Source organism: Carya illinoinensis, chromosome 6 (genome assembly GCF_018687715.1).
Source record: "Carya illinoinensis cultivar Pawnee chromosome 6, C.illinoinensisPawnee_v1, whole genome shotgun sequence".
NCBI lineage: Eukaryota > Viridiplantae > Streptophyta > Magnoliopsida > Fagales > Juglandaceae > Carya > Carya illinoinensis.
In genome coordinates, this window is record NC_056757.1 from 6,601,464 (window position 1) to 6,612,336 (window position 10,873).

General features: G+C 35.0%; 1 protein-coding gene across 2 annotated transcripts; it reads left to right on the forward strand.

Moving 5' to 3' along the window:
• The first annotated feature begins 5,055 nt into the window (after nucleotides 1-5,055).
• Nucleotides 5,056-10,873, forward strand: LOC122312947 (syntaxin-22-like). Of its 2 annotated transcripts, none has more exons than XM_043127622.1 (7): nucleotides 5,056-5,399; nucleotides 7,223-7,316; nucleotides 7,580-7,719; nucleotides 7,894-7,968; nucleotides 9,333-9,487; nucleotides 9,612-9,712; nucleotides 9,792-10,096. In XM_043127622.1, exons 1-7 carry the CDS (start codon nucleotides 5,212-5,214, stop codon nucleotides 9,825-9,827), a joined length of 789 nt encoding a protein of 262 aa, XP_042983556.1. In that variant the 5' UTR covers nucleotides 5,056-5,211; the 3' UTR covers nucleotides 9,828-10,096. The 2 variants fall into 2 exon arrangements, with proteins under 2 accessions (XP_042983556.1, XP_042983555.1); XM_043127621.1 differs by lacking the exon at nucleotides 9,792-10,096 and adding an exon at nucleotides 10,567-10,873 and having other exon boundaries at nucleotides 5,058-5,399.

Sequence of the window (10,873 nt, forward strand, 5' to 3'; positions counted from 1 at the left end):
ACTAATTAACGGCATCTAGTGGCCAAATTGTACAATATGTAGAAAAGTGTTTAAAGAAGTTCAGGAAAAAGTGTTTGTAGCTGATTGTGTCTATAACCTTAATTTCGTCAATGCGCCACGCGGTTATCGTTCGCTTCCACCTTAAGTTGTGGTTAGGGACACGTGTAAGCTTAGCAGCATAGATGGTCTCCTCGTTTATCAATAATAAAATAGAATTTGTCTTGTGTTTGGGCCAACTGGGCCTCAAGGCGTTCGTTTCTTTCTTGATGGGCTAGTTCAATCGTGGTAGGTAAGAGCCCGTTTCTTCCCACAACGCCATTTTTAAGCAATCTTGCTTGGTCTGGGCTGAATTTTTGGGCCAATCTTTTTAGCCCTAACCAATTGATAATATTTCTCAAATAATAGATTAGGGATTAAATCTGCCCTCTCGAATCTCGACTCAGCAATGTATCCAATTTAATAAAGACTTTAGAAAAGGATTTAGCTCCTCGGACCCATATATATATATATATATTAGATGAGGAGCACGCACGTGTAAAGCACATTTATCTAATTACGTTAAACAAGTTTTTTACAATAATAATATGGTTTTAAAAAAAAAGCTTGATTAATAAATAATTTAATACAATAAAAATAAACTTTAAAAAATATCTTTAGATAATAATAGGTCAGTAAATATAATAATTACATATTTAGATATATTAGAAAATAAAAAAAAAATTAGTTTAAAATTAAAATCAAGATACATTAGAATAACATAGACAAATATTACAAAAGAAAAATATATAAGAATGTAGGTTTGAAAGGGGTACATAGAGAGGCAAACATCGAAAAGTGGGAAAGAGAGATTCGAGATGAGAGAAAATAGGGAATAAGAAATGACAGAGAGAGGTAGGAAAAGACAATTGTATCCTTAAAATAAAAAGTAACAGACTTAATTACAATACAAAATGACTTAACGGAAAAATAATAAAAGTTAACGGAAAAATAAGAAAAATTACTGTAATAATTAGATAGTTACTTATTATAATAAAATATATATTCCCCTCTAACCCTATGTTGCGTACGTTTTTAAAGACAGATGGGGAATGAACTTTGGAATCTAATTTTGGGTTACATAAATTAGAAGACAACAAAGTAAGCCATTTCAAGGCTCACTGTTGTACATACTGATACGGTGTCCTATCTCTTGGATTTTATATTGTTTGGAGGAAAAAGAAAAGAGGAAGATGAAAGAGAAGCCTGACAAGGATGAAAATGCATGAGTTTGGGATAATAAACACATTATTTTATCTATTATTTCATAAGAAGCGCTACAGTCATAAAGAAGTTATACAAAAATAAAATTATAAATTTATATAATTTTATATAATCTGTTATATCTATTTTATAATATGATGTACTAAATTAATCCACATTATATTATGAGCATACTTTTATATAACTCTTATGTAATTAAAATATTTCTCTAGCGCAAGGAGTAATAAAACTAGACAAAATAAGTCTACCATATATTTGTTGTAAATAATCAGTTGGTGGGTAAGAAGATTTTAATAATTTTGGTCGAGATGTAACCCTCAAGGGATATTTGTTACTACGTTTTTCTTCCGCTGCAAGTAAGGTATTTGTATATGTACGTGTATATAATATGTATGTATTTCTCATATTTAATTGATCAAAGTTAGATAGGTTTGGACAAAAATAAATATTTTGTAATGGTACTTTTTATAGAACTCAGGTCACCTGAAGTTTTTGATCAAATGTTGAGATCTAAAGTAGAGTAACATAAACCCCTAGTTTTACAACATTTATTATTTCATGTACCATATAAAAATGACTGTATTTTTTTCTCAATCTCCTATTTTATATTAAGAATTTGGATAAGATTTTAAATTTAATCAATCTCCCTCTTTGTAATTAAGAAATGATAGAGGGCAGTATCCTTTTGAGTCTATTAGCTAGCATCTTGGATAAATCACTGACAATGTGTTAGTGGCTTATGAGGTGATACATTTTCTGAGAAGGAAGAGAAGTGGAAGAGATGGTTTTATGTCTTTGAAGTTGGACATGAGCAAAGCTTATGACAGAATTGAATGGACTTTCCTTGAAGAAGTGATGAAGAAGATGGGTTTTAGTCAAAAATGGCTGAATCTGATCTTGCTGTGTGTAAAGTCAGTATCATTTTCTATTTTAGTGAATGGAAAGCCAACAGGTCATATTGTTCCTTCTCGTGGGTTGAGGCAAGGGGATCCTATCTCACTCTATCTTTTCTTGCTTTGCACAAAAGGTCTTATTTCTTTGTTGGATCAAGCAAACACTTACCAACAAATTGAAGGTATCCGAGTATGCAGAGGAGCCCCTAAGTTAAATCATCTGTTGTTTGCAGATGATAGTGTCATTTTTTGTAAAGCAAACTTACAAACCTGTTTAAATCTTCAACATAGGTTGGGAATATATGAGCAAGCTTCAGGTCAAAAGATCAACCGTGAGAAAACTTCTATGGTATTCAGTTATAATGTACCAGCTTCTCAAAGGGAGTCAATTATGCAGTTTTGGGGTGTTCAACATTACCATCAATATGAAAAGTATCTAGGCCTTCCTCCTATGGTTGGAAGAGGGAAATATAGAGCTTTTTCAGCTTTGAAGCACAGAGTTTGGTCTAAGTTGCAAGGGTGGAAAGAAAAACTGCTGTCTCAAGGAGGGAAAGAAGTTCTGTTGAAGGCAGTGGCCCTTTCAATTCCTACCTACACTATGAGCTGTTTTAAACTACCTAAGTCCCTATGTTCTGAGCTAGAGGGTATGATGGCAAATTTTTGGTGGGGTCAAAGGAAGGAAGAAAGGAAGTTGTGCTGGGTGAGTTGGCATAAAATGTGTAGTCCTAAAACTGAAGGAGGTATGGGATTTCGCAATTTACAGATTTTTAACAAGGCTCTCCTTGCAAAACAAGGTTGGAGAATTTTGTCAAATGAAGATTCACTTCTCCATAAGGTTTTTAAGGTAAGATATTTTCCTACATCTAGTTTTCAGAACTCTTCTTTAGGGCGTGCCCCTTCCTATGTTTGGAGAGGTATTTGGGAAACAAAGAACAGTTTGATTCAAGGATGCAGGTGGCGTGTGGGAAATGGCTTATCTATAAAACTATGGTCTGATTACTGGCTGCCAAATCACAAGCTCATATCTCATCAACCTGGTTTTGAACACCTAAGGGATTATACAGTGGATTACCTGATGCATGATGATCAAAGGAGCTGGGACATTGACAAGGTCAGAAACCTACTACCAGTTAATATGGCCACTGAGGTTCTTAGCATCAGAATTCTTTCAGAAAATGTGGCAGATAAACTTGTGTGGAATTATGAGAAGAGTGGTATCTATAGTGTCAAGAGTGCATACTCTTTTTTCACTAAAGTGGAGCAAAATAGACAGGAAGCTGAGAGCTCAACAGCTGCAGATCAGAAGCTGATATGGAAGAATATTTGGAAGCTTCACGTTCCTCACAGAATTAAAGTTTTTGCATGGAGGGTGTGCAAGAATATACTCCCTACTCTCAGCAATTTGAAAAATCGAAAATTACTTGTGGATGAAAGCTGCATTTGGTGCCAAGAAGAAATGGAAGATGTTAATCATGCTTTGGTTTACTGCCCTTTAATTATAGATTGTTGGATGCATCTCTTTCCTTCCCTCAAAACATCTATTCAGAGACAGGATTTTTTACAACTTGTTCTGTCTGTTATCAGAGGACAATCTGAGGGTGAATTGGAGAAGCTATTTCTAATGGCATGGGGCTTCTGGTATAGGAGGAATCAGTGGATGTATGATGACAATTTTTTGACACCAAACCAAGTCATAGAGCATGCTTTATCTTTATACCAGGAGCATAAGGCAACTGCAGCTGGGCTGAAACTTGGTTTGAGGTATCAATGCAGATGGAAACCACCTCCTTCGGGCATGCTAAAGCTTAATGTAGATGGGGCACTCTTTAGTGATCAATTCAGGTCAGGTATTGGAGTGGTTTTGCGAGATGACAGAGGACAGGTCTTGTTTGCAGCTAGTAAACCAGAAGAAGCACTTGCTGATCCTATGGAAATTAAATTAATTGCTATGTTAAGGGGCCTGCAATTGTGTATTCCTTTAGGCATATCAGATTTACAGATTGAAACAGATGCTTTACTTGTTGTTCAGGAGCTGCAAAAACAGGAATACTCTTCAACTTTGTGGAGTACTCTTGTAAATGATATAAAGTTTATTCTTAACAGATTCCCATCATGGAAAGTGCAACATAAAGGGAGGGAAGCAAATGGAGTGGCTCATTCTTTGGCAAGATATGCTTGGAATCGTAATGATATAGTTGTTTGGTGGGATTCGGTCCCACAATGTATTTCCCAAGCTATATGGGCAGATTTATCTTTGTAATGTTTGTTTCTTGCTTATTTGAATAAAGTGCTTTCGTGGTTATCAAAAAAAATTATAACAAAATTATAATTAATATAACATATTTTAAGTGATTTTTTATTTATGATTAACTTATAAAGCTATATATAGGATCCGGCTAGTCGCCGTCTAGCTCTTATTATTTTTCTTATTTTTTTAAAAAATATATTTTTAAATAATTTTAAAAATATTTTATAAAAAAATATACATAAATTTATTAGTAGTAATTTTTATAACATCCCATGAGGAGACAAGGGAAAAGCATAGACATTAAAAATAAAATGATAAAAACATAAAAACAAAAATAATGGTCGCTATCAAATTTATCAATTTGGCTGTATAAAATTTTCATCTTAAATTTAAAATTCTTATATCATTATTATAATTTTTTTAAATTTTTATATAAAATATAATAAATAATTTAAATTTTTTTTAATTTTTTAAATTCTAAAACAATAATAATATTAAAATTTCATCTTAAAATTTAAATTTCTCATGTGTAAATTCTTACTTACCAAACCTTACTTAAATTACCAAAAAACAAAACAATAAAGAAGAAGAATATGGAGCGGCATCGGGGCCCACGGGAGTTTCTTTCAAGGTGGGCATTGAAGGTACAAAAGAGCCTCACAACTCCGACAGCACGTTACACCCCAACCTCTCTCAACGCAACTCCAACTCCAATTCCAATTCCAACAAGGAAAACTCCTGTATTTTTTTAACTTCGATTCCTGATTCTCTTTTGTAAAACTAACTTCCCAATTCTGTTTTTCTCAAAATATGAGTTTCCGAGATATTGAGGTCGGCAGTACTGGCCGGCCACGACGACAACAACAACAGCAGCAGAAAGACCATTCTCAGGCCGTGGCTTCTGGGATTTTCCTTGTCAACACTGCCGTGTCTTCCTTCTCTCGCCTCGTTAATTCCCTCGGAACTCCCAAGGACACTCTCGAGCTCCGTGACAGGCTGTGAGTGTTTTCCTTGTTCGTACATTGTGCTGGGAATCCCTGCACCTTATTGTTGCGTTCTTAGTTCTCTTGGAGACCTTCAAAATATGCCCTTTTACTGCGTAACATGCTAAAAGTTTTTACTTTTTGATATATGCTTCTGGGTTTTCAGAATCCTTTCGTGTTTACGTTGAATGGAAATGAGTGTTTCTGTACATACCAAAAGAAGAAGAAAGGAAATTGATATGACTCATATGAGTGCTTAGTCGTCTTGATATCTGATGATTTCCACTTTTTTTTTCCTTGTGTTGTTTTGTTTCACGTGTTATCAATCACTTTGGTAATATATCGCTGCGCAGAGCTGGAGTGGTTAAACAATACAAGTTATATTTTTGTTGAAACTATGTGGGGATAAGGTATAACAGCTTTATATGTTCGTCTCTGTTTTCCTAAACCTTTTCAATGCATCGGTGGATTAGTTCTGATGGATTGCTTATCTAGTAAAGATGGTTAGTTTTGTTTTTTGTATCTCTAAGTTTTGCTATCTTTTATGTTTTGGGTTTATATATGTGGCACATATGAAAGATCCCTCAAAGAAAAGCATGTTCTGTCCTCAAATAAAAGAAAAAACTACAATTAAGATTGCTGTGGACGTGGGTTGAGGCCTCCCTCCCCCAAATCCTTGTTCCCTTTTGAAACTCATAATAATATTTTACTAATTAAAGACATTCTTATTTTCGTGGGTTTGACCTTTTGATTAAAACTCCTACCATGGATCTGGAGATCCTCCTTAGCTACATTATTGTTGCACTGCATTCCTTCTTTGGCTATCTCAAGCTCTGCTCGTTTCCCATACGTTTGATTGTAAGTGCGCCCTTCACTGAACTGTCTTCTTGTGGCTTGTGGTTTCGGGCTCATTTGGACACAGAGATGAGAAACAGAATTCTGAAAACTTCTCATAATTTCATTCCCAAACAGCACTCAAACACAGAACACTATTCAATTTCAAATTTTTAACTTTTTCATCTAATCATTATCCAAAAACAAAAACCAATACAACTTTTACAAACTTCAAGATAAAATAATATTAAAAAACTATATTCAAACAATTTTTAATTTTATAATATTTTTATTCAACTTTTTCTCTCTTTTTCCGAAACCCAATAAAAGATCTTAACTAAAACTATTTCACTGCCATTCACAGATTTCTCAGATACTCCAAATGTCCAAACGAGCTCTTTAATTTGTCTAATGTCCCAAAACTAGAGCTTGAGAAAAAGAATATGTTGTTAAAGGTGTATGATGGCACAAGACTGCCCTAAAATATTTGGAAAAATAAATCATGTTATTTGACATGTTACTTTGCGTTCTAGATTGTTATATTCTTGGAGTAGTAATAATAAAACCATAATATTTATGCCTAAAATTGAGATTTTTCTCTTTCTCAGTGAAATGGCTTTAATTACAGATAGGTTATGAGAATGGGTGTGAATGAAACAAAAAAATCAGATTTTGCACACTAAACGAATGGCTAAAACAGCTAAGTATTGTTATTATTATTACCATTATTATTTTTATTGTTATCCATTGTTTCTTTAGGGATGGAAGATACGTTGCTAATTAAAGCATATGAATTTGCCTTTTCAGTTATTTACCTTTGTGTGCTTTCTGGTTTTTTTTTTTGCAATTTATTGATAGATAAATGATTATAGATAACAACTGTAGTTTTTCACTGTTTAAAATCTCAATAGAATTTTCACAAGGTAATTAATTTTAGGGAAAGATTGCTGCAGCATCAATCTTGTTCCTCTCTGGTGTTTACATTGGATTAACTTAACTGGCAGGCACAAGACGAGGTTACACATTGGGCAGTTGGTGAAAGATACTTCGGCTAAACTTAAGCAGGCTAGCGAGACTGATCAGCATTTGGAAGTTAGTGTAAGTGCATATCTGATATTGTTTCTGGACACTTCATCAGTGGATAAGGCCCTCTCTCTCTCCCTCTCTCTGGTCTCTTGGTTCACCAACACATGCTCCTCTTCCTTCTTCCTTACTTCTCTAAGAAATGCTTACATTGTACCTTTCCTCCAACATGCATTTTTAAATAGCCCCGAGGGAGTCTTTTTATTATTTATCTGTTTTTCTTTTCTTGTGCCGGGCTTTGTGCTCTTATGCCTTGACATTTACTCATTAAACTCCAGGTTTCCAAGAAGATTTCTGATGCTAAACTTGCAAAAGATTTCCAGTCGGTTCTTAGGGAATTTCAGAAGACTCAAAAGCTTGCAGCTGAGAAGGAAACAACATATTCTCCTTTTGTCCCCAAAGAAGTTCTTCCATCAAGGTAATTATTTAGACAGCTTGATCAGCTCTGCATATTCATATCTGATTCCTCAAGCACGCGTACCCACACATGCATGCACACACACACACAAGGACTTGTGCATACATGTAACAGTCACTTGTGATAAAAAAAAAAAATTACGGGGCAAACCTTAAATTTGATATATCCATACAGTGATGATGCCCATGAGCTGGATATAAGTTCATCTAGGTCTCCTGTACGGCAACCTCTTCTTCTGAAATCTGAAAGGTCAGCATCGTTTCTCAAAGTATGTTGTTAATACTATTCAACCTTTAATTTGGTAAATTTTATTGTCTCAATAGAATTATTTCATTTTATCACTGTTCCATGGGAGGGAACAAAAGCTCTAAATGTCTTCTTCCCAATATTCTCTTCTCCTCCTGGTGGAGGGTATACCAGTGGTCTATTCTAAACTCAGAATCCTAGTTACATAAAGAAACTGGGACATATAAAGGGGTTGTTTTGTGTTCAGAGCAGAAATTTTTTGGGATTATTGGTAAAGGAAAATTGATTGATGGTCTGTAGCTTGTAGATCCTTAAAAGGATCTATTTTCTTGTAATGCTCCTAGACTAGTGGAGTAGATATTAACTGCTAAGACTTTTTTTTTTCCCCTTCCAACCACAACCTATACCTGTCAGCTTTATATCTCTGGCTTTGAGTATCCCAGGCAATCCCATGAACCAGATAACTCTTCACAAATTATAGGGCATTCCTGGAATATAAGGGAAAATTTTGAGTCCGTCGAGCCTTCAATGCTGCCTCTATCAGTCTTCATGTGGGTATCAATCTTGAGCTCCCGCCTACCGCCTGAACTTATGGTTTGCCTAAGATTAACCTGGACACATCATCCTAGGTAACAGAAGAAGCTCTCTTAAACACTGTTAAGATTACTCCATAGAATACATTACTTGGATGGACATACAAACATGTCTGTGATCGCTTAATTGGTGGCCTAGGGTTAGGAAAGTTATTATTCAAGAATTTGAAAAGGTGCATGGACAGATTTAGAGCTTCTATTTGAGGGTAATAGGGAGTGATCTTGAGAAAAATAAACCTCTAGAATTTTCTGGCAGTGGTGTTTGAACTGAAATGAGTTCATCATCCACCGGCCTGCTGTTGATAGTTACATCGTGCAATTAATAGCTGGGCTGATATTCATATCTGTGCAAATCTTGCTCTGGAATTTACAAGTTACCGTTGGAGTTGAATCAATATCTTGTTGGAGTGGAAGTGTTGGATATGCTTTTGTAAATAGAAAGGCCTTTGTTTGTGTGTATGTGTGGGCGGGTGTGCGTTTTCTTATATGTCCTGGACAAAAAAGATGGGAAAAACAAGTATCCTTATATGTGAACATTTTTTAAGTAGTGTGTTGCATAAAATCATTCAACTTTTATGATAGAAACGAGTTTTTAATCCATCCCCTTGCTTATCCCTCCAAAAACAAATACCACACTATCTCTAAATGGCATTCCTTTCTTTTAGTTTTGGATGAATAAGTAAAAATCATTCAAATTATAATGTACAGAAATTTCCTACCATACTGGAGATGAAAAATACTGCAACCTTAGTTTCTCTGTTACATTATGCACAGACAAGAAGTCATACTGGTGGATGAGATTTTACTCAATGAAGCAATAATTGAAGAAAGGGAACAGGGAATCGAGGAAATTCAGCACCAGATAACTGAGGTAAATGAGATTTTTAAGGATCTCGCTGTGCTGATTCATGGCCAAGGTGAAATGATTGGTACGCCCTCTGTTCTTGATAATGATATTTATACTATATTTTTTTTAAAGCTTTCTCTTGGTTTCTTGAAATCTCCGCTTGCTCTATAGTGACAATGCTGAAAGTGTGTTCCTTCTCCTCTCAGATGACATCAGTTCTAACATTGAAAGCTCCCATTCTGCTACTACAATAGCTAATTCACAACTTCTGAAAGCATCCAAGACCCAAAAATCTAGTCAATCTATGGTAAACTTTGATCAATGCAATTCTCCTTTTATTTCATTTTTTCTATGCTTTTTGGTCTTTATGTAGACAATTTATGTAGATGCTTTGCTGGAACTGGGATGTTGGTCTTAATTGATAGTAACCATATTACTGCAAGTGAGCTTAAATTCAAGCGACAAAACACAAATCCTGAAACAACTTGAAGGCAGTCATAGAAACCCTCATCAGTTTCTAAAGTTTGGTACTTTTGATATCTTTGGTCACTCTCTTACTAAAGCCCTAGCTTGTATATGTATATATCTGTTTCCATTCTTGATGTCTTTGGCCAATATGGTGGCTTCGAGACCTGGCCTAGAATCGACCACTTGATGTTGTATTTATATCTAGTATCATTTTTGCATTCAATTGTATTACTTGAACTTCAGGTAGAAGCAATCCGTCTTATATCCAGTATCGTCTAACTAGTTCAAAAGATTAGTTGAGTTGCTAAAAATATATTTGCAACCCCAGGGTCGGCTCAAGTGGTAAACACCTTGGGCTTAGGGATATGCTCCCCCTAAGTTTAAGATTCAAATCCCCTTGTATGCAAACACTCTCTAAGGGCCATCGGACTGGAGGATTTTCTCCTTGAGTTATCTTTAGTGCACTTGCAGGAAACTTCTTGCCGAGGGCCTATGCACCCCCAAGATTAGTCAGGACGCTGTTCCTATACACCTGATGCCAATAAAAAAAAATATATATTTGCTCTTGAATTATCTTTTAAGTTTGTTAAGACAGTGCCGAGACGACTTATATATACTGGTTATAAAATGCGTGACATCAATTTCTAATTACGTGTTTTTCCCTCCTTTCTGATGTATAAGCTTTTTATGCAGACCTGTTTGCTCTTGTTGATCTTTGGAATCATTCTGCTCATGGTCATCATAGTCGTAGTATTTTGAACAGAGAATCATTGTTTTGACTCGAATGCAATCTTGAGGCAAGGCTCCTACTCAACTTGTGCTGAACTTATCTTAATTACAAAGCATACAAAGGTTTTTGACATCCTCTCGGGAACACAAAGAAGACAAACAATGTACAATCCAATTATTTGGAGCTCATAGCCTCGTACCCTATTTTTAAGAGGCTATTTTATAGAAAATCATGCAAAACTCATTTGTGAATGAGAAAATTCATTTATAA